The 26,778-nt window shown below is 42.0% G+C and overlaps 1 protein-coding gene across 2 annotated transcripts in view; it reads right to left on the bottom strand.

Annotated features, from left to right (window-relative positions):
- Positions 1–26,778, bottom strand: part of tyk2 (tyrosine kinase 2) — an 86,015-nt gene that overhangs the window by 36,948 nt on the left and 22,289 nt on the right. For both annotated transcript variants that reach the window (XM_060943171.1, XM_060943172.1), the window contains exons 2-9: positions 19,026–19,228; positions 18,825–18,948; positions 18,587–18,719; positions 18,249–18,412; positions 10,941–11,319; positions 10,673–10,858; positions 10,195–10,352; positions 8,972–9,089 (exon numbers count right to left, since the gene is read on the bottom strand). In XM_060943171.1, coding sequence (XP_060799154.1) covers positions 8,972–9,089; positions 10,195–10,352; positions 10,673–10,858; positions 10,941–11,319; positions 18,249–18,412; positions 18,587–18,719; positions 18,825–18,948; positions 19,026–19,228 — 1,465 coding nt within the window. The remainder of the gene's footprint in view (positions 1–8,971; positions 9,090–10,194; positions 10,353–10,672; positions 10,859–10,940; positions 11,320–18,248; positions 18,413–18,586; positions 18,720–18,824; positions 18,949–19,025; positions 19,229–26,778) is intronic.

Raw genomic sequence — 26,778 nt, 5'->3', positions numbered from 1 at the left:
GCGGTATTTACATCAATTTAACTTCCGAGTGTTCCCGAATGTCAACGAGAACAAACGAAGCTGACAAAAACATCGCTAAACAAGCAAACCAAATCAGAACGTATTCTGCTGGTCATTTTACTTAACGGATATACACAGGGGTGAAAGTAACTTTTATTTCTTGCCGGTACTATTATTTTGAGTCATCGGCGCGCGCCGAAAAATACACCTAATTATTGATTATTGTCTACTTATCAAGCATTCACTAGGACTTCTTATCACTCAGTAGTACTAGTATAGTACTTTATCACACTATCACTCTTTCATCCACCTGTATCAGTTTTCGATTATAAATAAATTGCAAACATCATTTCAACAACACAATCGTTTTAATAATTTTTTTTTTTTTAGCTGAACAGTTGAAAACTAACTTTTCATTTTGGACACTGGACACAGAACAGTGTAACAGAACAGAAAAGTGAAAGTTTGTAGGTAAAAGTTGTCCTCTCTTCCTTATCTTATCAAATATATCGTTGTGGTTTTCTGTTGGTGTTTTTTGGATTCTTTGTATTTTCCCACGGGTGTGTCGGAACGTTTGAGAAAGTGCGTGCGTTCTACAGTAAGGTGGTGTTTACATTAGACCGCATCAGCAGATCATCAGATTAACGTTTTTAAAACGATTCGCGTGCACACAGCAACGCCAATACACGGATACGCTCGGCTCCGCAGGCATCCTGCGCTCCAAATCACTCCGCCCTGAACAGCGAGTGCCCTCTGGAGGGTGCGCACTCCGGCCCTGCGCAGCTCACAGAGCGCGCGAGTGAAGTGCACGAGCAGTGATTCGGGACTGAGCCGCTGTGTGTGTGATCTCAGTGCATGTCGGGCATGCGCGTCACTTACCACTTGCAAGTGGAAGGATGGCAAGCCTAAAGACAATCATAACTACACAATGGGCAGTATTTGCATCAGTATTTGCAGTATTTTCATACTTTTATACTCTTTAATGAAAGGTGATACAAGGCGGAAGTCCGCGCCGTTTTTCAGCAGTCGCGTCACATGACCAACGCCAGCGAATCAGGAAGGTGGATGTCACAGTGACGTTGTCCAATGACGACGCCAGCTAGAGCTCAGCACAGCGTATCCGCATATTCTCAATGTTTACACAGCACCGGACCAGACACGATCTGGATTGAATACGTGGACCCTGGAGGATTCCCGTTTCCAGGCGTTTTAATGTAAACGGACAGTGCATCCGCGAAGAAAACGAGACAGATACGGTCTAATGTAAACTTGGCCTAAGTGCATGTGTTCTCAGTGCGCGTGCCATGCATTGGGAGCCTAGTTACTCTGCTCGCTCCAACCAGACAGTAATCTAGAATCTTTGCCCCAACTTCCACTCGATTTACGAATTCTGATCAAAGCCATTTTTAAATAGCCTATCATGAAACGTTAACATGTTTCTTTATATGCCTTTTTATTTGGGAGGCTTTGCAACTAACGTCTGTCTGCTAAAACACTGATTACCAGCTGCGCACTTTATAGCACAAGATCTGGTTAAGCCGTACGCACGCTGTTTGCCCAGCAAAACACTGCACGCACAGGGGCTTAAAAGTTTGGGAGAATAGCAGGGTACAAATAATTTACAGCAGGGTTCAAAATGGTAAAATGTCTGCCAGCAGCAGAAATAATGCACGCAAAGCATGCAGGGATATATATATATATATATATATATATATATATATATATATATATATAGAGAGAGAGAGAGAGAGAGAGAGAGAGAGAGATATGCAAGTACGAATTTTTCATGGGGTGGGATGGTTTGGAACAGGCCATCTAAAATTGGGATAACATTTACCCGGGACGGGTATTTGAGGCGGGTCGTCTAGCTTAAGCTTGATTAGCGTTGTTACGCACGCCAGTGTTTCCCACAGAAATTTTGGAGACTATGGGGGCAGCCCATGGGGGAGGCGCGGGGGCTGTTTAAAATTGAGTGATATGTTAAATATTAAGTTATTACTGAAAAACTATTGATTAAAAAAACAGACACTGAGAAATGGTCCTATAAACAACTTTACCAATATAAAAGATTACCAGGACTACAAAAATGCAGAAAAATAGGCTTTACTTATCCAAATGCACCTGTTGGCTCAAAAGTTAAAGTGCAGAGAACCTCACAGCACAACATGAAGTTACCTTAAAATATAATATAAATGCCTCAGCTTTCATGTAAGAAAAAAAAAAAAACTATTAATACTAGTACTGTGTGCAGGCAGTCTCTCCTGAAGACTAAATTAAACAATAATTATAAACTAATAAAATAAATGGCTCAGGCTTCATAGAAGAAAAAAACAATTTGAACAGAATCTCACAGTATGATGCTGAAGCTGCCTAAACAATGGAAAATAAAATACCATTTTGGCAAAAACGTTGGCATCCATTAATTTCTTGTATTAAGTAAAAAAATATGTTGCCAGATACTGCTGACGTTTTACAGCCCAAAATATGTTCAAAACCTGCCAAAATGCACTTAAAACCACCCAAATTGGGCGGGAAACCCCCCAATCTGGCAACACAGGCGGCAGTAATGGCTGCACTCATGTCGAGGATGTAAACACAGTTGACGCGGCAACAGACATACATGACATAGTGGATGTAATTTACGTTCACAACTTTTTTTGCTGTCAGAAATATTTAATATTAAATTTTGTGACTCGACTGACAATAGCCGGCGGCATAACAAGCCATAGCCGGCGATTTGCCGCCGGTGACCGGCTACTTTTGAGACCGCTGACGCATAATAGAATATTGAAACATCAACATACGTTTCTGTATATGTTTTTTTTTTTTTTATTTGGGAGGCTTTGCAGCAAACGTCTGTCTACTAAAACACTTTGGATACCAGCTGCGCACGTTGGCGCAAGATGGTTAAGCAGTGGGCTCCGCGCACTATCTCGCACGTTGTCTGTCGAGTGAAACACGGAAGGAATTCACTTCAGACAATTCAGAGACAGGTCAGAACGCATTATATGCAATGCATATTGAGGAAAACGTGTTGCTTTTGGTAAATTGACGTTAGCAGGTGTGGTGTTATGCTTAAAGTGCATTTTTTTTTCAGAGACAGTATATTTTTCTTTCTGGTACGGCCAAATCTTTTAGTGGTACGCCGGACCGGCCAGGACCGGCTTACTTTCACCCCTGGCCGTGCCCCAGTTATAAACGGCGTGAGCACAATGTTCTGAAGCTTAACCACGATTTATAAAAGGTGTATTTGAAGAGTCCTTTATTATTTGTCTGAGTGAAACCACCAGTGATGTGAATGCCATGTCTCAATCTGATACCCAGTCACTTAAAAACATGATGTTTGAAATGGCGATTAATTTCGTTGACACAATTTTCTATCAAAGACGAGACTTGGCTGACTAACTGCTGAGCGGGCAGCGCGAGCCCTGCATGAGACGGAATTGAAGCTCCAAAAACGCACCACACAGAAAGACCAAAATATGGGAGACATTCATACCTGTCAACCCTCCCGTTTTTCCCGGGTAATCCCTTATTTTGATTTATTTCCCGCTGTCTTCCCGTTTTTTTATTTTCCCGAAAATATCCCGTATTTTCACATTATATAAACGTCCCGTATTTTCACAATATAAAAAAGTCGGTAGGTCCAGAATTCATGACGCGCCTCTGACAGGAGTTTACAGCAGGACGTCGGGCCATGAATTCACGTCCCCGCCCTCTCAGGCATCACTAATTACATAACTCCGTCCGGAAGCGAGGCTGAACAAGTGATTAGGTCCAGTGTTGCCAGATTGGGCGGTTTCCCGCCCAAGTTGGGCGGTTTCAAGTGCATTTTGGCGGGTTTTGAACATATTTTGGGCTGGAAAACGTCAGCAGTATCTGGCAACACTGATTAGGTCTGAGGTGAAGATGGCTATGCTAATAGCTAAGAAAAACATTAGCCTCTCTTTCTTTGATGATTTCAACAAGTGCGTGGCTGGAATGTTCCCAGACTCTTCCATCGCAAAGAAATTTTCCATGGGGAAAACGAAAGCCTCCCAAATAATCAAAGGTAAGCTACACATGTTTACATCAAGTATGTCCTGGCTAAGACCTCATAAATAGCCTAGTGTAAACTAATTGGTGTATTAACTGTTTTATCCACTCATTGTCTATTTTATTTTCTATCTGAAACTTACCCATTTTAAATCACTCTTGGTTTAATATCTTATTAGGATGCAGTGCTGCAGCACAGCAACCTATGGGCTCCCCTAGGGGAGCACTGCAACTATTGTTCTTCTACGTGTTTCTTCTTCCGTATTCTTCTTCCTCCTACGCAAATTTCGATTTTGAATAACTCAATAACCATATGTCGCACACAGACAAACAATATATCAAAACGTGCGGCTCGATCGGACTCGCTATGCTATTACTTTTCTCTACAGAATAAGATTTTTTCGCGACGTAGTCACGAAAAAATCGTCGAAAAAAAACCCATTCATGTCTATGGAATTAATTGAAAAAAAAAGCACTTTTTCAACGTTTTTCAAACGTCCGCTGCTCTGGCATGCTTTCACCTAGAGACGTGATTCAATCTCTAAAACGTAGGAAAACTTCTCCTCTGTGGATCTGGCATTCAACTTTTCTGCTAGGTTCTACACTTTCGGATCAGTCCCGGCTCAAACGCCATGTGGGTTCCGGGAGAAAATCCGGCTTTTGAATGGGTGTCTATTGCATTACACACCAGTGCATCTCGTTAAGTCAGAGTGTAGACAGCTTGAAAAAAAAGGTCAAACTTTCTCGCTTAAACTGTGTTTTCAGCCACAAATTTCACTCTACAGACATGATTTTCTCAAAAGTAGTAGGAAAACTTGTCCTGATTCACACAATGTGTCTAACTAAACGATAGGATTTACAGTTTTTGAATGAGAAGCCTCAAACTGAGAAGAGTGCAGCCGAGAGGCTTCATTGACACACATTATAAATGGGACAGAAAAGTCACTCATTTTTAACTTGCTCTAGTGTCATTATTTTTAACACTACAGACAAAAAAATACATCATTTTATTCAGGAGACCCTTCTAGCGCTCACTGTGAAAGAATTTTGTGAATAGCTGCTTCCGTTGTCGAGTTATTTGTCATTGTTCGAGGCCTGGTCCTTCATGAAAAACAGCACAAAACTCCATACCTTGTGTGTCTTAGCTCATTGACACCCATTATAAAAGTGACAGAAAAGTCTCTCATTTTTAACACTACAGACAAAAAAATTACATCAGTCTATTCAGGAGACCCTTCTAGCGCTCACTGTGAAAGAATTTTGTGAATTTCTTTTTTTTGTGAAAAAAAAAAAAAAAAAACAGCCTCGGTCGGCATGACACTTCACCTTAGCCGCCCACTTTATTAGGAACACTTCTGTTCGTACATACAAACTACAAACACTCTTCTTAGAGTTTATTTTATTTTTAAAAGGGACAGTGCACAAATTAAACATTATCCTTGTGTTAAGGACAGATGTCTGTCCCAGGTTATAGCAGTGCATGCTAATTTCCGCCTGTAGTCACTTTGTTTATGCTCTTGAATAGCTCTTCTTCATGACGGCTGCTGTCTCAAGCACACACACAATCATTGCATTGAAACATCATTGCGGGTCACGCATTCACGGCCAGCGAACATGCGTGACCGAATTGCTTCGCGCACTGCATCCTCTCACAATTTCCCCCGGGGAATTGTCCGGTCTAGTATTACTCTATCACTCTATCTATCTAGTGTTCCAAGGCCATGACTATGGTAAAACCTTAATAAATTGCAGTGGAATTGAATTTATTGACTGGTTATATAATGACCTTTCTTATTTTAACATAAGATACGTATTTTAGCCCTTAATTTGGGAAAGAACTGGTACCACTGAAATAGGGCTGCTCGATATTGGAAAAAATCAATATCACGATTTTTTCAGTAAATATCGATATCGCGATTTTTAAAACGATATTTATACACCTTTTTTTAAAGCCCTGATCATCAACACCTGAGGCACCGGGCCACATTTTTATAGTACAGGCCTCATAGGCTACCTGTCAACCCTTCCCGTTGTACCCTGAAACGCCTTTTACTTAAACTATTTACTGTGCAGGCGCGTACTTTGCATAGGTCCTATCGCCTGCACAAGGCTCACGTTCTCCTCACTCAACATTTCCGATCACAGAGGATGGAGCCAGCGCCGGTATTACCAGTGATTACTGCGTACCGTCCACACTGGCTCGTAGCCAGCCAAGGATAAAATCTCTCTCTCTCTCACACACACACACTACAACGTAAGCTTGTGTGTTGTTAAGACACCAACATTAAAACACGCACACACACGGACTGGCCATCGGGAGTAGCGGGAGTTTGTGGGCCGGCGGAGAAAAAAAAAAAAAAGTTGCGCGCTGGCCTTTAATATGATAAGCAATGTTAACAGTTTCTTTAAGAAACTGTTAACATTGCTTATCATATTAAAGGCCAGCGTGCAACTGTTTTGTTTTTTTCTCCGCCGGCCCACACTGAACCACCGGGAAAACTCCCGCTACTCCCGATGGCCAGTCCGTGTGTGAACACGCACAATATAGAGACAAGTCCTTAAGAATTAACATACATGAAAATAGCTCAGCGGCATGTAAACATTCCCTGAAAGTGTAGGTGGCACTGCGGCTAGGTGCTACGTGAAATGGCACAAGGCAAACACCATGCTTCGCTCAGTCAACAGACAAAATCCACGAACCCAGTAGTCCTCCTACTACTGTGGGTTAGTGTTCTGTGGCCAAAAACACCCTACGCACAGTCATTCCAAAACATCCCCACTAGTTGCAGGTTATGTCTCAAATACAGATATGCGTTGTGGATTAAGCGATCTATTTTCAAGCATCAGGCTTCTCTTCCTTCATCTTCCAAATGTGGACTCCGCTATCTTTTTGGCATGTCAGCATTGAAATACCATTTGCAGAGATATTTCACTCGAAAAGTAAAAGCAACACATGATTAGGGCTACATGATTAGCAGGGGGACACCGTTTTAAGCGCACGGAATTTTAAAAACAATGTAATTACATCTGAGTCCGTCTACATCGCGCAATAAACCCGTCCTTAGCAGAACCTACTTCAAAACATGATGCTAGCTGCAGATGCACAAGTCAAAATCAAATGAACCCAAGTAAACATGCCGCAGCGGGCAACATTAATAACCAAATTGCCTTACCTTAAAACGCTGCCTTGACCACAGGACGACTCGCAATTATTCCACTTAAATCCACACGGTTTAACACATCTAACACAGCTAGCAAGCTGGATATGTGCCAATATTGTTGTGCTTGTTTTCTTCCGTAGATGCCATTTTTACATTACCCAGTCCCACATCCAAAAATATGACGTAAATATATGTTAATTGTATTATTATAACTATTAGCAAGCAAATCAAACAACATATTAAGAAATCAATATATCAAATCACCCGACACGTATGAAAACAGAAGAACTGATTTTTTACTGTTGCGGAGATATCGCGGGAGTAGAATGGATGACGTATGCAAGGCTATGGTGTGCCTTAGGGGACAGAAGGGTTCGTTTTACCTTACTGTCACGTCAATGTTATTGTTGTTTTATTGCCATTGTAGAAATATTGTGCACGTCCCTTTCGACAAATGACAAAAAATCGTTTCATATCGATATTATGAATTTTGATATCGTTTGACACCAATATCGATATCGTGATAAAAATACGATATATTGCACAGCTCTACACTGAAAGCAAATAAAAATAAATGTATAGTTTATTCACAAATGCACTCTATAAACCATAAGCATATTGAGTTTGGGTCTTGGCTATCACCAACATGCACCAGAGTACAGGACATCACAAATACTAGATAGAAAATTGCCCCCCATTCAACTACACACCCACTGTTGGTGAAGGGTATGACTTTCCGAAATTTTCCCTTATTTTGAGTTAAAAATCTGAGAAATATCCCTTTTTTTCAAACCTCAAAGTTGACAGGTATGGAGACATTTGCAGAAGTTTTGAAAACAGATTACCATACTTGCTGGCGTTTAGTACCATTATTTTCCTATTTATTATTTTTGCGGCTCGAATGGGTGGATTTGAAAGTGTCGGTCGATGCACAGCACTGCAAAAGGAAGCTGCTGCTGACGCGCGTCACACATCCTATGACTTTTTTTAAACATGCTACTCTTCATCGGAGCTGGTCAAAAATGGCATATTGTGGGTAGATGTGTTTTCTTCTCAAACAGCAAACGTTACTAATTTTATGTGTTTTTTTTTTTTTAGTCAGCATAAACCCTCTCTCTTACAGGTGCGACGCACCGGCCCTAAATCTTTTGACGGTGCGCAGCACCGTCTCGCACCGGTCTACTTTCACCCCTGGATATACAAGAGATTAAAAAAAACACTTTGGCTAGGAAAAATAGCGGAATTCCGCTAAATAGCGGATGTCTGGGATCCCTGAATATTAGCTGTCCCTCATTTCTGAAGTGCCAGAACGTTTATAAAAATGAACACCAGGGACTCCGGTAGACCTGCACTGTAACTGGTTTCTGTACTGACTCTGTATTACTCCCACACAGCATACGTCGAGTGTCCATGACTACAAGTTACTCTCTCCTCTGGTTTGCCATACTGAGCCTTCAGCCTCTTTTTTAATTGTTGTGTTAATCCTATGTTCATCCCGGATAAGGACTGGCTCACAGGACCTTATAAAACCAAGTTTGGAACCACATCACACCAAAAACTCTGCACGAAACAAAACAACAAGGCAGCAGAACAAAGTGGTGAAGTTTATGTGGTTCACTTGCTTTGGAGCAAAATGCCAGATACAACCTTATGATACTGAGGTCATGAAACATGTTTATTGAGTTGACTTTTGGGCAGGTGAGAGTCTCACGGAGAAGAAGAAAATCTGTACTGCAACAAGAGGAATTTTCAATAAATAAATATCTGAATGGTACCTCAGTGCTACTCAGAACCGCTAATATGATACGTTGGTAGTCCAGAATGCTCCAGCGCACCAAGTATGCGCCGTCTTCCACACGTTCCTTCTTCAGCTTCTGCAGCACAAACTCATCCCTGATAGGAAAGGACAGAAAGAACTCAGCACCACACAGGAAACGCATATAGACCCCTTTCACTGACGTCACCCGAAACCGGAAGTAAACAGACCCTGCGCCATTTTGGAAGACCAACAAACTCGTGATTAGGGGGAAATAACGGCAGCGGTATGTGAACCCACGAGAATAAAGTGGAGTGGCAAACGACTTAAACAAACAAATCTGAGCTGTTTTATTTATGATTTATTGGCCCAACAGTAGACTTGAAAGAAACCTGTGTGAGACTTGGCAAAAAACTGTGGATATAATGGATAAGTCTGTGCATGATCTGCGGACACTTTGAGGTAAGCAAACGCAAGAAATTCAGATTTAAAACATGCTAAATTGGCCCCAAGTTGATAACTGTATGAGGAGCAAGCCTCCCAGACTTCTACAATTTAATAATAATAATAATTTAGGATGGTTTGGGGCTTGCTCGCTGCTGCCAGGTTGGTTGTTGAGTAGCCTGACTGTTTTTTTTTCTTGCGTGTGGTATCATTGTTGACGCGAGGTTGTTTTTTGAACATGCCAATGCGGACACGATTTCCCCTGATGAGTTATGACTTCAGACGCGATGCGTGTGTGGAGTCCGCGTGATATGTGTGTAAGATAGGCTTCTCATGTGTTTGGAGATCCGCGCTCCGAGACAAGCGCAAGCACACACACCCCCAGGGAAAAAAAGGGGCCCCCCGAAAATATCGGCATAGCTCGAACACTGAGTGTAGGCACTGGGTGTAAACAACAAATAGTTTACAATGTCTGGGTAGCAAACAGATGGCAGAATTGGTGTCCGGTCCTCCTTATGTTTCCATTCTCCCTTGCCGCGAGTCTTATCATATGGGTCAAACCCATCAATCACAGCCAGTTTCTCCACATACCGTGCCCTTTCTGCAGCTGGTAATGTACTCACATAACCCGAATTATCATCCATCGTGTCACTTTACTCTCGCTCGTACTTTGTTTTATATTGTGAGTGCATGTACTTGGTCTTCCAATATGGCGCCTAACAAAATCTCGCGGCGCGGTGACGTCATGTGAAAGGGGTCTATACCCGGGTTCTAGTAATATGTAAAACGGACACCTACAGTATTGGGCCGTGAAGGCCGTTGGCTTCGCTCAGGACCACTCTGGGTGGTGCCACCTCGTGGCAGAGGTAGTGGTGAGCGTCTGCCGTCAGGCGGAAGTAGCCGTCGAGCAGAGATACCAGAGAGCGGGCTTCAAGAGTGGACTTCAAACGCAAGTCCTGTGTTACGACCATACGTCATTTCACAAGAAAGGCAATTAGGTCATTTTTAAACTGAAATAAGAAGTGCAATTCCAAAGAGGAAGTCAAAACCAGAAACCTACTACATTTATACAATGTACATTTTAGAAACAGGTTTATTTTTAAAAACGTTTACTGGAGGCTAAATAGTGCAAAAGCAATCTCTCAGTCAAAAGGCAGAACAATGTTTGAACGGTTTTTGAGACGATCTGACAGAAGACACCCTTGTGTTTTGGTATTTAGCACGAGTCTCGAACCCTAACAACAGTACAGCAGCTGGATTCGGTTCAGGGTCTCACCATTGCAAAGTTGTCCTGCCGGCTGATGCAGACGTTTGCTCCGGTTATGGCGATGTGGGATATTTCAGGGAAGTCGCAGAACACCTTCCAGCTTTCTGCTGTGTTACTGTCCTGTTGGGTGACGTCATGCTTCTCTCGCTTCCTTTTATTCAAGTAGTCGTTCCCCATGTAGTTATTTTCCTGAGCCTGCAACATAAACCATCATCAGATTTAAAGGGCCCACACTGAAACACTCCTCGGCGACAGAAAAAAAAAAAAAAAGACGTACTCTCTGGGTCAGGATCTTCCTCCATTGGATGCCAGCGGTGCCAGACACCATGACCTCGTGTGTGGGCTGACTACAGGTAATCTCCTCCAGGGGCGTGAGTGCTCGCGAGGCGTTGAGATACGAGCCGCTGCCGTCGCCGTCTGACCTCAATTCGAGGTGGAAGATGGAGAAGGTCTCGGTGCCAAAGTGAGGGGCCAGACGCTCCAGCGTGGACAGGTACTTGTACATGACTTCCTGAGAGCCGAGCCTGCCCTGGGCCACTGTATGCTGCTGGAAGCTGCGCACGAACTCGGCGAACACGCGGCGGATCCGGAACTTGGTTAGAAAGTTGTCTCGGGTGATGTGGCGCGCGAACGAGCGGGGGATGCAGCGCAGGAAGCTGGAGAAGTTGCACATCCAAACAAAGAAATTAGCAACCTCGGCACGTCGCTGAACCTACTACGGTTCAGATTTCACTGAATTACAGTCTCCTGCACTGGATGTCAGACGTTTCATTCAGCAGGATTTGTGAAATTAATGCACACGAAATCTTTAGTGCTTTCTTACAAGTAACCTTCTCTGCTATGGAATCAATTTTGTGCCAAAATGTTCATACAATACTTTTGAAATATCAAACAAAAACGACAAATCAAAAAAAAAAAAAGTCAATTTTTTTAGACTGGCAAACAAATTATTCGTGTAATCGTGCAAAAGATCAGTCTATTACTCTTCAGAAACCTTTTATTTTTGTTCCGCGGCTTTCTCAGTTTTGTTTGACGTAATTTATTTTGGTTGCGATTCCAGCTTTCTCGTTTGCGCTCCCTGACTTTTTGCTTGCAGTTTTGGCACAAACTTGACGTGTGGGTGGGCTGTCCAGGAATGCATTCCCATTGGCTAACTTGTGTTTGACTGACAGCTATGCTCAGCCATTCCCTACTCGGATTCTGGCGGACTGTTTGACGAGTGACCGATCCATTGACGGTAAACAAGGATCGAGTGGACTTCAGTGGCGACTATGATACTGAATTAATTCAACAAAGTGTAAGTGCGGGACAAATGTATTGTATGTGTTGCAGTAGTGCACATTATGCAGGTGTGTTTAACGTTAGTAAGACAGCTATTATATTGGGTAGTCGCCACTGAAGTCCACTCGATCCTTGTTTACCGTCAATGGATCGGTCACTCGGCAAACAGTCCGCCAGAATCCGAGTAGGGAATGGCTGAGCGTAGCTGTCAGTCAAACACAAGTTAGCCAATGGGAATGCATTCCTGGACAGCCCACCCACACGTCAAGTTTGTGCCAAAACTGCAAGCAAGGGGGCGTCGTGGCTCAGGTGGATAAGGCGCCATACCATAAATCCGGGGACCTGGGTTTGATTCCAGCTAGAGCATGACACGGGAGTGGATTTTCACTCCCATCCCCAGAGAAAGAAATCCCATCCCGTCCCAATGCCGTGGCGGAGTAAAAAGACAAATCCCATCCCGTCCCACTCCTGTAGAATGATTCCCAATCCCATCCCGCTCCCACTCAAAATCACTCCCACTCCCGTTTTTTTTTTTTAAATAAGTTAAGTCATTCAGACGGTTAATGGTTTTTGTTTTTAGATGTTTTTCATCCAGTTTCATCAGTTTATCATGGGTGTAATCCATGGTTACATATCCAAACAAAAATAGGCAGCCGTGGGCTAGGGAGTTGGTCTTTAGATCAGAGGGTTGCTGGTTCAAATCCTGCCCTTACCATGGCTTAAGTGCCCTTGAGCAAAGCACTTAACCCCACATTGCTCCAGGTTGTAATCAATACCCTGTAGTAACCAAGTTGCTTTGGATTAAAAAAAAGCATCAGCTTAGTGTAATGTAATAATGCAATGTAAATACCTGTAGTCGTTTGAGATGGAGGCCAGTTAAACCAACACAGTACATTGGTCACACCGTATCTATTTATGTCCATCTTAATTAAATTAATCCCAACATGTTGCAAAAATGCAGCATTTTTATTTGGTTCCCTTAAAGCATTAACACTGAAGTACCAATCTTAGATTGGCGTAATAAAAAAGTGCAAAGTGACAACTTTTTGCCCAATGAATTCTAACATGTGAACCTAAAGAATCACATCACTTAACTTTGATCAGGTTTGCAAAATGTGTATTTTTTTTTTTTTATTTCTTTCAGTCAATTTCAAATAGATTTTTAACCATTTTTAAGACACTGGTTGTTACACCTAGGATAGGTCACAAACAAAATGAGCGCCCATCACTATTGATATGTTGTCCTGGCCTTTAATGTCTGTCTACGCATAGGATAACTGAGAAACTTCCTTTTTATGAACAGGGCATGTGAAGAAATTGACAAAACTGAATTTGACTTTGCCCCTGAAAACATCAAAAATGGTACAACCACAACAAAAGTAAAAAAAAATATTATATATATTAGTGCTGTCAAAAATGTCGCGTTATTAACGAGTTAACTTGACTCAATTTTAACGGCGATAATTTTTTTATCGCGAGATTAACGCTCTGTGACATGATGTAGGTTTTTCATAAGCTTTTGAAACTGCCAGGAACTTGCAACAGAGACTTTGCTTAGAAAAACGATAGCAGCTAGACTATAATGCCCCGCACAGCCAGAGTCCTCTGCCCTCCTCCCCCAAGGAACCAGCGCGGGCAGGGCGCGCTAGTAGAGATGGGATTTATGGCTCTTTGATGGGATTCGCATCTTTGTGATCCGTTCTTTGAAAAGAGCCGTTCAAAAGACTGGCTCATTTGGCTCTTTTTAAATATTTATTCAGTTTTAAGAAGACAGCGTCTAAAGAAGCCAGATCCCTCTGAACTGTAAACTCAATGCTATCCCAGAAACCCTTCCTGTAATATGCAAATTTGGCCGCCTCTGATTGGACAGCGCGACGCATCAACAGGCAGAAAGTGTAAAAGTACAAAATGTGTTAAGTGAGCTGAAACAGTAAAGATCAGATTCAATGCAATATTTATCAACGAACAACTTAGTTAATATAATAGTGTACTTTATATTATAATCAAGCATGTCAAGCCTACCGTCACTGTGTAACCTGTCTCTCTGAGTTGTAGACTAACTCAAGCAGTAGATCACTTCACTCATGGTTTTTTTTTGCTAGCCCCGCGCCGGTGCTCGGCTTAGGTTTCACTTTGCAGTGGCTGTGTCAAGACGTGTTATGCTTTGCAATACAAAGCAAGCCCATTCACGTTTTTATGCTGATAAGAGAATTACAATGGTTTTTCATGTGACAAAAGTGTGCGATTAAATTGCGATTAATCGCGAGTTAACTATGACAGTCGCGCAATTAATCGCGATTAAATATTTTAATCGCTTGACAACACTAATATATATATATATATATATATATATATATATATATATATATATATATATATATATATAGCACATTATGTACAGGGTGTCCCAAAAAATGTATACACACTTTAAATCATTGTAAAGTAGGTGTTTAGAATGTACAGACCTTAATTTAGTATTTTGTCATCACTTATTCTCAAAAACTGACATTGAGTCTGGTCAAGGCACTGCTGAGTCCGTGAAATCACAATTCTCTTGGAATTACTGCACTGACCTTCAGTGACTCTTGCAGGTCTCAAACTTTAAACATCAGTTTGAGAATAGGTGGTGACAAAACAATCAAATGATGTCTGTAAATTAAACTTTGAATATTATGTACATTTTATTAAAGACCAACATTACAGTGATTTAAAGTGTGTATGCATTTTTTCGGAACACCCTGTATTTACTATACAGTGTAAAGTAACGAATTACATTACTCACGTTATTGTACTTGAGTAGCTTTTTTGTGTACTTATACTTTTTCAAGTAATTTTTAAAGAGTGTACTTTTACTTTAGTATGTTTTCTTTTAAGTAGTGTACTTCGGTACATTTTACATCACAACCGTCATTGAGTAAAATAAATAAATAAATAAATAATTTTAAAAAGGCTAAAACGGAGAAGGGGAAATGCGTTCTGGAAACGAATCACGGGAAGGACAGTTGTCGCGCGCGCGAGTGAGTCTCACACAGACGATGGCGGACATGGAGGAGACCGAGGAACCTGTGGTGGACGACCCTGCAGAAAACGCAATTTCTTCCAGTAATGAAGTGCACCCCTGGCCCTACATACGTGATCACTTCAGCTTCGTAGAGAAAAGGGGTGACCGTTTCATTATGCAATGCAGATTATGTGTGCCCAAGAAGACAACCATTGCGGCATACAAAAATTCGACGTCTAATCTGCACAAGCATGTTGAGGTAAGTATTGTCATTGGCATCATAATCACGGGCGCAGATAGAGGGGGGGACAGGTGGGATTCGTCCCACCCAGATTTAAATTCACCTCGTTCGGTCCCCCCCACTTATAGGGAGGAAAAAACGTCTATGCTGTCTTTCTTTGCATAAGGCAAACCTCACGGAAAAATCAAAAGACTAATTACCATTCGGTTTATTGAGGTGCACAGCAGTGTATACATAGTTGCAACAACTCACATAAAACAAAACAAAGACTGATATTCGGTTGGTTGAGCTGCGCAGACTGCACAGGTTGCGAGCTTGAGCTTGGTTGCTATGGTTACCCACAACAAGTTTGACAGGCATATCGGGGTTGGTTTGCTGGCAGCTTTGTCCCCCCCCAGTTTTTTGTCCCCCCCAGTTTTTTGTCCCCCCCAGTTCTTTGTCCCTCCCAGTTCTTTGTCCCTCCCAGTTCAAAAAACATATCTGCGCCCCTGATCATAATGTTTCCTTTCCATAGTAAAACCGACAATAGGCTGGTTATATTCCAAAAATAGTGGATGGCATTGCTAATGTTGAAGTAGCAACCTGTTGGTACTGTAGCATAACGGTAACTAGTCTGTTATTCGGTTGGCTAATCATGCAAGCAAGTTAGCTCGCCAACCTGACGTGATCAGTCCTCCTACCATTCTACATCCAACAGGCCAGAAAGGAAAACTAAGCAAAACAAATAATGTTTGAATTGAATTGTTCAATAACACACAGTGCACACAGGCAAGCTACGAGATTTCGGTGCAACATTTCACTTTCATATTTCGTGTACAATGCTTTGTGTGTGGTCAGGGCGATGTAAACGACATGACTGTGTGTATTGACCTTTTTTGTTTGTCTCAGTTTTAATGCAGCATTATCCTAAGCATTCAATTTGATACACTTCATTTAAATAAAACATCTGGGTTGAGATGTACATATATCCTTGTTTCCTCTTCTTTTTCATTTTTTCATAAGTAAAATTTCATCAGAGTAACAGTACTTGTACTTGAGTATAATATTTTAGTACTCTTTCCACCTCTGACAGTGTGCAAGTGTACGTGTGAAAAACTGTTACTTAACGCCGGCAGGCAACTTGCGTTTGATATACGTAATAATTTTGGGTTGGGGCCCAACGGATTTACACGCGTGTCTTTTCAGCCCACTTGTGCCAGATTCGCTTGTATACTTCACAAGTATGAGGCACGATTTACACGCCGCATACCGTATTTTCTGGACTATAAGCCGCTACTTTTTTCCTAGGTTTTGAACCATGCGGCTTATACAAAGGTGCGGCTATTCTGTGGATTTTTCTTCCACCGCTAGGGGCGCTCTAACCGGAAGTAGAATCAAAAATAAGATAGACGGAAAATCAATGCAAAGAAGAATTAGCAGATCTTTAGCAGATAGAACACGCACGACAAATTACTAACTGGTAATTATTTTCAAATCCAGCGAAGATGATTAAAGTGACTTGTGGTTTCAAACACAGGAGAAATGAAGGTAAATAAATACCGGTTATTTTCTCTTGGTTCTGTTCCGTTTTAATCAGCAAAGTTGCTGCCGTGTTAAAAGGCACTGTTCGGAAAGAATCTGTTCAGGTACATACATGTACATTTACAGTACAAAATCGTTCTGTACATGCAGTAAATATCTAATTTTTCAACATGGATATCTGCGGCTTATAGCCCGGTGCGGCTTGTATATCTTATCTCATTATCTCTAGCCGCTTTATCCTGTTCTACAGGGTCGCAGGCAAGCTGGAGCCTATCCCAGCTGACTACGGGCGAAAGGTGGGGTACACCCTGGACAAGTCGCCAGGTCATCACAGGGCTGACACATAGACACAGACAACCATTCACACTCACATTCACACCTACGCTCAATTTAGAGTCACCAGTTAACCTAACCTGCATGTCTTTGGACTGTGGGGGAAACCGGAGCACCCGGAGGAAACCCACGCGGACACGGGGAGAACATGCAAACTCCGCACAGAAAGGCCCTCGCCGGCCCCGGGGCTCGAACCCAGGACCTTCTTGCTGTGAGGCGACAGCGCTAACCACTACACCACCGTGCCGCCGCGGCTTGTATATCTTTTTTTTAATTTTTTTTTTAAAATAGAGCGGATGCGGCTTATATACAGGTGCGCTCTATAGTCCAGAAAATACGGTATATTGTTTGCTCACCGTCCATTTCGACTCTATTAAATTTCTGGAGCACAGACGGCTTCCCTGACAGTGCTACGAGTTGTACTGAGGTGTCTTTGTTTTTCACCTTACTTTGCAGGTCACTCTTCATTTTTTCTCCGTTGCATCAGAGACCGACTTTGGTTGCATCTCGTGTTCTTCATTTGATTTCGTGCCGCCTTTACAGCATGCAAGTTCCGGTAGCGGAAGTCAAAGCATTGTTGGAAGTGTAGTTCTTTAGACTGTTTTTGGTTCATTGAAAGAGGACTGTAAAAACGATGTTCCCGCTCCCGTCCGCTCCCGTTGATTTTTATTCCCGTCCCATCCCAATCACGGGATGAATAGAATTTTGATTCCCATCCCGTGGGAATCCCGCGGGATTCACGTGACCCGCGGGAATTCCCGACAAATGTCATGCTCTAATTCCAGCCCGAGGTCATTTCCCGATCCCTCCCCGTCTCTCTCTCCCGCTCATTTCCTGTCTCTACACTGTCCTATCCAATAAAGGTGAAGAAAGCCCAAAAAAAATCTTTAAAAAAAAAAAAAAAACTGCAAGCAAAAGGTCAGGGAGTGCAAGCGAGAAAGCTGGAATCGCAACCAAAATAAATTATGTCAAACAAAACTGAGAAAGCCGCGGAACAAAAATAAAAGGTTTCTGAAGAGTAATAGAGTGATATTTTGCACGATTACACGAATAATTTGTTTGCCAGTCTAAAAAAATTGACTTTTTTTTTTTGTATTTTGATTTGTCGTTTTTGTTTGATATTTCAAAAGTATTGTATGAACATTTTGGCACAAAATTGATTCCATACTCTGCGCTGCAAAAAAAAAAAAAAAGAAGGTTGTTCATACCTGGTCTGTTTGGCCACTTCCTGGAGAGACACGCCATTCTGCAGAGCCATGTGAGATAAGTGCAGCACTGCCATGCCCAAGCTCTCATTTTTAAAGCTACTGCTCTCTGCCTCGCCAGTCACATCGTCCAGTGAGATCACGTCTTTCACAAAATCACATTTTGCCTGCGCCAACCAAAACACCAAAAGATTTTCTTTTTAGAATTGTAGGATTGTTGATAAATGATCCAACAGTGACCCCAGCCTCACTCTAGAGTTCTTTAATATACACCTGTCTTAGTAAAATTCAGATATTAAAAAAAAAAAATCAGGACTGGCTATCAGACTTCAGAAGCTCACCTGAGCAAATAAGTACTCCAGAGCTGTGATCTCCAGCAGCGGCGCAGCTCCGTGATCGCTCCCTGTTTGACTCGCGTAACGCGACACCATCGGATCCTTATTGTTCAGCCCGTGCCAGTTCCGAAAGTAGAACCTGCGCATTTTCAAAAAATACTGACGCTTTGGCCCAAATAGTAGTGTTATAATATTTTTCATTCAAGCTCATCACCCCAAAACAGGAACACCGTCTCACACTAACCTCATGCGGAAGTGAAGTATCAGCCTTGACTGTTTTTTTGGGTCGAATCTGTGGTTAGGACTGTACCAACAGGAGCATGACGGGTCGTACAGCGCGAACAGCACATGGCATACAGGTGTGATCCCTGCGCAAAGCCCAAACACGACGTCAATCTCTTACATCCCCTTAATCTCAACACACACCAGTCTCGCATGCTCTTACCAACAGCTTCTGCTGCCCGGATCAAGAGATCCTCCGCCGTCACGTCACCATCCTGATGAGTCAGATAACAGTCTCCAGCTTTAGTCCAGAACAGGTAGACGTGAATCCCTGACTCCTGAGGCGCCTCGCATTGCTCTGTGGACGCCCCTTGCTTTGTACTCTTGAAACATCCACGTCTAGACATCCTCCATTCGCGTTCACACCTGAAAACCACAAATGCAGAGAATTTCAGTTGATCACGTAAGCTTTAACGTTTACATTAAAGTCCCGCTGAAACATGAGAACTGCTCTTGTACCCCTTTTCCACCAAATCGGTTCCAGGGCTGGTTCAGGGCCAGTACTGGTGCTGGTTCACAACTCGTTCAACTTGCGAGCCAGCTGAGAACCAGTTTGCTTTTCCATAGCTCGCGGTGCTAAGGGGAGCCACGTCATTACGTCGCTGTATACGTCAGTTACGTCGCTGCGTTTGCATAAACCTTGGCGCGAATATCGAAGCCTTGACGGAGAAGAAGCAGCAGCAACAACAATAATAATAATGGATGACTTCACGTTTGTACAGCTGCTGCTTCTTGGCGACCTTTCGCAGTCTTGTTATTGTTGTTGGTCTTAACAACTCCGCCCCCCCGCTGACGCAAGTGGTTCTTTCCTCTGGCCCAGCAGAGAGTTGGTGCTAGCCTGGAACCGGTTTTTCTGGCCCCAGAGCCAGTTCTTTGTCAGTGGAAACAGAAAACCCGGTTCCAAACTAAGCACTGGCCCCGAACTAGCCTGGGCCCGCCCATCCTAAGCATGACGCAACACGAGGGCTTGTTGCGAGCTTAGTCTGGCAAGGCAAGCTATCTCCAGCTCTTCCAAGCTCCCAAAAAATCGGGAACCAATCAACTTTGAGCATCTCCAACGGCCCTGGGTAGAGGCGTGTTCAAGGCAGTGACGTAGTAGAACTGCGACCGGAAGCCATAGATTGTTTACAGAATCTATGCCGGAAGCGCTTCATTCACATCACGAACATGGAGCAGCGGCAAGCCTTTGACACAGCGGTAGATGCTGTATTGAAAGCATTCAACGGGAAGTTCTCATTGAAAACGGAGCAAAGAGCAGCCCTGGAGGTATTTATTGAAAGGAAGGACGTTTTCGCCTTGCTCCCGACCGGCTTCGGTAAGAGTTTAATCTACCAGTTAGCCCCGTCGCGTTGCATACGTCAGAGGAAAGAGTGATGTGATTGGTTTAAGCTTCGTCACAGCCTTTTCTGGCTTCGACCAGTAGCAAACTGAGGCATTTCAGGGAGGCGGGTCAACCACGCGCTTTGGGAAACGGTTGGGCTTAATATCTTGGCCAGACCAATAGCTCGTAGAGCTTTGCAGTCGCGTTAGCCAGACTAGCCCCGAACCAGCCCTGGAACTGCTTTGGTGGAAAAGGGGCATTGGAGAGCCCCTACCTGAGCAATTCCAGCGTTATGGATGTGACACTTGAACTCAAAATGGCAACAAATGACCCAGTGCATGTTTTATTGTCTCCCAGTATTTAAACAGGTGTTGCATATTTTAAGGCTGTACCATACTGGAGAAGTGATAGAACAAGAACAATTCCCATAGTACATCTAGGGCATGCCAGAAAATGCCAATAAAAGATGCGTTATGGATGTGACAGAAAAAGTATCACTTTTCTTGGGTGGCTGTACATTTTTATCAAACTCTGTGAAATTGTAAACCTAATGTCAAAATGGAGATATCCATTTGATAGAGGGGTCCAAGGTGAATATTAAAAAATCTTTGTTTAAAATATTTTGTATTTCATGCAGAGTTTCGGAAGGAAACGTCAGCGTTATGGATGTGACGAAATTCCGTTATGGATGTGACGCGTCTGAAATAGACATGGCATATGTTTAGAAAATCAGCAATTTAACCACCATAACCCTTTGAAAAACTCTCTAAATATCAGCTAAAACTATCAAAGTTCTTAAATAATATTTAGGATGGCTATTGTTTTGCTGTTTTGTGGATTTTAGCATACATTTCTGTGGCTTGTGGCAATAATATAGAATTGTACATGATCAAAGTTGATTTTAGCTTGGGGTTTACATTATAAGAAAGAAAGACTGACAGTGACGCATTAGGTTGGTTACAGATTGGTTCAACTTATTCACATCTGTAAAATACAGGCCTAGGTGATATCTCTGGGAGTGGTTTTGATGCATTACATGTTGCTTTATTTTTGAATGGTGAGGTTGACATTTACATGGAATTGCCCACCTCTTGATCTTTGGGTCAAATCTGCTAACACAGTGAGCATCACAAAACATCTTGTATTGCACTACCTCCATAAAAGTAGTCAAGCGAACGGGTTGCAATTCCGCCATTAAATAAACTCTCCGAAGATGAGCGGGTGAGCTGTGAGCCGAGCTAGCTAGCTAACTTCGCCAACGTTGGCCATTATCAAAACTGTTCTGGATATTTTCACAGGTTTGAGCACTTCTAAAATCACAACACTAATGTAGACCCAGGTAATGAAATCCCAGAATCTTGACGGATCTGCTTCAAATCATATTTGTATGGATTTCTGAACTGTTATGATATAAAAGGATTAGCCTTCAGTCATGTGAAAAAATAAGTACACCCCATGGAAATTGCCGCCTTTTCTCAACAAGCAAGCAACAAAACAAGCAAACATTTCACTCTCTTTGATACAGTGCCTACAGATAAAGATACTATACTCCAACAAACGACACATAAAGACATTTTTTTTTTACTCATTTTAAATCAAAAATAAAAAGTACACCCTTACATTTCACACTTTCAAGTCTATAAAATTAGAACCAGGTGTTCCAGGTTAGGTGCCAGTGATCAGAACCTCCTGCAGGTGGAACCGGTCTTATTTAAACCTGACATCTAGGGTCTGGTGTTCTCTTTGCTACTGAAGTATGTGGTGTCATCATGCCAAGACCTAAAGAGCTCTCTAAAGACATCCAAAAAATGCTTGCGGAAGCCTGTGAAACCGGCAAGGGATTTAAAAAGATCTCAAAGTTATTTTTATAGAAGTAAAACGTTTCACTGGAAGGAAATCATCTACAAGTGGCGGAGATCTCAAACAGTTGCCAATTTGCCCAGGACTGGCAGCAAATTCAGCCCAAGACAGACCCTTTGATGATAAAAGAAATCTCCAAAACTTCATCATTGGATCTGCAGGGAATTCCTGCAACTGTTGGTGTGAAGAAACCTCTTCTGCTCCTAGGACCTGTCCGATCCATCCTGATGCCTTGTGTCTGGTTGGGGTCTCATCACATCGCTCCTGTAGAGGACGGCCCCATTGGACAGTTGAAAGTCACACTTGGAAGATGCTTTTATGGCTGAGGACTACAGTTTACTTGCTAACTTTAGGACTGCGGTCGTCATGAACACTTTTGCACTCACGTTTCCATCAGTTGAAGAGTTTATAACATCAACGAAACTGACTTCATGTTAAAACTCTCATCTCATTATCTCCATCTCCTTTCAACAAGATAATGATCCTAAGCACATAAGCAAATCCACCAAGGAATGGCTCAAAAAGAAGAAATGGAGGGTTATGGAATGGCCTTGTCAAAGCCCAGATTTCAACCCCATTGAAATGTTGTGGGGAGATTTGAAAATGGCAGAACATGCAAGAAAACCCTCAAACATCTTGAAACTGAAGGACTTTTGTATGGAAGGGCGGTCAGAAATTTCAGCGAGCTGATATCGGAGCCTGCTGGACAATTATGCAAAACGCCTACAAGGAGTTATTTCTGTTAAAGGGGGCAATACTAGCTTCTGAAGCCAAGGGTGTACTTACTTTCTCCACAGACGAATATTACATCTGTTGGTGTTTTTTTTTCTTGAATAAATGATTAAAAGAGCTAATTTTCCTTGTTGTTTTGTTCAAGTACTTCACGTCTATCTGTAGGCACTGTATCAAAAGGGTCAAAGGTTTGCTTGTTTTAAATATGTTGAGAAAAGTCTACAATTTCCATGGGATGTACCGTATTTTTCGGACTATAAGTCGCACTTTTTTTCATGGTTCGGCTGGCAATGCGACTTATACTCTGGTGCGACGTATATATGTTTTTTTTTTTTTTTTTCACCGCGGAATAACTGGAGCTGATGCTGAGTCTGACGACAGCCACGCAGAAGAAGAGGAAACGGCGCTTCATCTGCCGCTGGAGGCAGAGTTGTTCAGAAGCGACACCGAGGATGAGGAATTCAATGGATTTGCTGATTTGGAGTGAAATCATCAGCTTGATAAACTTGATTGACCTGTGTTTTATTATTAATGATAGGCCTATAGTTATTTAAATAAGTTATGTAGTGATTTTAGGCAGTGCTTAATTTGTGAAGTGGGAGGTCCTGGAACGCAGGAGGTGGGTGGGTCCGGCGACTCAAAAAAAAAAAAAAAGGCGGGGGATGGATTACTATAACTTAAAGCACATGCGCTTATTGTGTGTGTAATAATAATAATAATAATAATAATAATAATATCAGACATTATGATCTTAGAAAACGCTTTAGTGACAGTTACAGACAGTAATATGTCGTGATATTATATTATAAAATATTAATTATTAGTCTATATATTAAATTATATATTACATTTATCTTCTAAAATAACAGACTGTACTCATCACAACCGGTTTATTTCACCATTGGAGATCAGATCACACAAGACATGAGTTAAATGACTCATTTTAAGGATTTAAGTAGGGGATTTTAAAGCGGTTTTTTTTTTTTTCACTAGACGGTTGTTTTTACTACTGTACCTGTCTTTGGAGATGATATACCTATAGCCTACTTGACCTCTGATTTGATGAAATAAAATTCGACAAAAATGAAGAATGACTCTCCTCGATGATGACTACAGCTTTAATAACACAGATGAAAGAGCCATGGGGCGATAATAAGCCCTACCGGTAAAAATATTCTAAAAGCAAACTGATTAATGCATCAGTAATAGGCTACTAATATTAGTTATAATAATAATATAGGCTATTAGTAATAACGATAGTGATAGTATTAAAGATAGTAGTAGATATTTAAAATAATCAGACTAGGCTACTTGCAGGACAAAGGGCGCGTTATCACTGCTCAGCTGTTCGTTTATTAAATAAACAATGCAGTCGCGCAGTAACCACGCGCCGCTTATCAGATACAATCACAGATTCCATGGATAGAATAACCCTTCAAAAAAGTGCGACTTATAGTCCGGTGCGACGTATATATGTTTTTTTCGTCTTCATAATGCATTTTTTGGCTGATGCGACTTAAACTCCGGAGCGACGTATAGTCCGGAAAATACGGTACTTATTTTTTTTTGACATGACTATATTCTTACACAGATGCCAGTATAATGCTTTATGTTTGGAAGGAAGGGTATAGATGATCCATCCATCCATCCATTACCTGTAGCCGCTTTATCCTTCTACAGGGTCGCAGGCAAGCTGGAGCCTATCCCAGCTGACAACGGGCGAAAGGCGGGGTACACCCTGGACAAGTCGCCAGGTCATCACAGGGCTGACACATAGACACAGACAACCATTCACACTCACATTCACACCTACGCTCAATTTAGAGTCACCAGTTAACCTAACCTGCATGTCTTTGGACTGTGGGGGAAACCGGAGCACCCGGAGGAAACCCACGTGGACAACATGCAAACTCCACACAGAAAGGCCCTCGCCGGCCACGGGGCTCGAACCCGGACCTTCTTGCTGTGCGGTGACAGTGCTGACCACTACACCACCATGCCGCTCTGATAATAATCTAATGATACTAATTAGATTAGATGATACTGGATGAATGGATTGGACAAGGAGGGATTTCCGCATGAACGAACTGCACGTTAAGTAAAACAATCCCCCCAGTTTTCATCTACCTCAGAAACATTTTAAAAGTCTTCTTATCTCTGATGACAGCTGACAAGTCACCAAGATGACAAGCAGAGTCCATTTATTTACAATCGTTTTAAATTAAGAAATGCTGAGTGACATTTAAAAACAAAGTACGATATTAAAAAGAGAGACAAACGATAAGAGACAACATTAAGAACTCGTATGACATCATAATACCCAGTTTCATGGAGTTAAACAAGCCCTGATTTCATTCGCGTTGGCTAGAAACCTATGAAAACAAACACTCTCTGAATGACGACACTCCTGTCAGACACGTTCAGAGTGATCACAAACCACATTTTTCTTTATCACCCATTTTCTCGGGAAAGCATGGGATACATTTTCCGTTGGATGTGTTGACCTTTTTCGTATGACTGTATACGGTGGAGTTTACATCGCTTCGTTATTTACATTTACGGCATTTAGCAGATGCCCTTATTCAGCACGACTGGATAAGGGCATGTGCTACGACCTGACACTGAACTGGCCTACGTTTTCACCAGTTTTGATCAGGACTGTTATCATGAAGGAAGCATCATGAACGGAGGGCGTGGCACATTTCACAACAGGAGTAAACCAAGATGGTGGTGCGCACTGATCGATTACCTCCGAGCTTTTGTTCTGTTAATGCAGAGGTATCCTTTTCCGTTGTGTTCTCCATTACTGCTTCCTCTCCAAGCTAAAGACACGCTCACTGATGTCACCACGGTTCGCGCTGGAAAAACCAGCTAGATTTTGGTTCCAGCTGAGAACTGACTTTTCCGACAAGTCATCTGAAATCTCGGCTGTATTTTAGTGTCTCGTGCTTTAAACTCGGCTGAGACTTGGTTTTGGTTTCGTTTCAGGCACAGTGTCTTCTTTCTGAAGAAAAGGCAGTATCTCCCCCCCATGGGATATAACAGAATCTTAAAAATACCATTCAAAATCACTTTGTATTGAAAGTAACCGGTGTGAATGTGTGCCTAGCTGATTGTAGTAGTCTTTTATATACGTAATAATTTATTATTTCAAAACATTACCCTCAACTGATTGTATTGTTATTTGTTTTTAACCCTAACTGATGCGGTGAGTAGCTTCTCATTTCTTAAACTATTATGACGGAAAAGGCGTCCCATGGACACGTCAACTAAGGAGGTTGCTGAAATGACTGGAATTGGGTTAAAAATTGTCCAACACATGATTAAATCCTGGAAGGACAGTGGTGCACTCAACTTCACAGAAGAAATGTGGTCAGAGAAAACTCTTGACCAAGCATGATCAGAGATCACTTGGTTTAAAGGGGGGGGTAAGAACTCGCAGCTATGGTTAATAGTGAAAGTAAGAGCATTTCCACATTCACAGTGTGATGAGAACTCACAGGATTGGGATTAAACAGCTGTGTGTCCAGAAGGAAACCACTTGTTAGTGAAGATAATCAGGAGGAAAGGCTTCAGTTTGCTCTGGAGCATAAAGATTTCTCAAAATTCATTTTTCATCCTTGTAAACACTTCATTATTAGTTTTATTTTACTGTGTTCATTAAGGGCAACAGCTAACATCTGAGTGATAATCAAATCTTCTGTTTCATATCAGTTATAAACCACCACTGGAAAAACATACCAGTGTCTCACGTACACTGCCTGGCCAAAAAGAAAACGTCACCATTTGGATTTAAATAAAACAAATACATAAGAGCCGTTGATTGGATAATTACTGCAGTGATTAACGTGTTTCAGCTGCAACAATTCGTTTAACCCTAACTGATGCAGTGAGTAGCTTCTCATTTCTGAAACAAACATGTCGGAAGACCGTATCCCGTGCTCATGGAAAAGATGTTACTGTGTTTCAGAAAGTCAAATTATTGTCTTATATCAAGCAAAGA

Source organism: Neoarius graeffei, chromosome 16 (assembly GCF_027579695.1).
Source record: "Neoarius graeffei isolate fNeoGra1 chromosome 16, fNeoGra1.pri, whole genome shotgun sequence".
Taxonomy (NCBI): Eukaryota; Metazoa; Chordata; class Actinopteri; order Siluriformes; family Ariidae; genus Neoarius; species Neoarius graeffei.
Note: the sequence above shows the minus strand (reverse complement) of the source record. Positions and strands in the feature narration are given on the sequence as shown.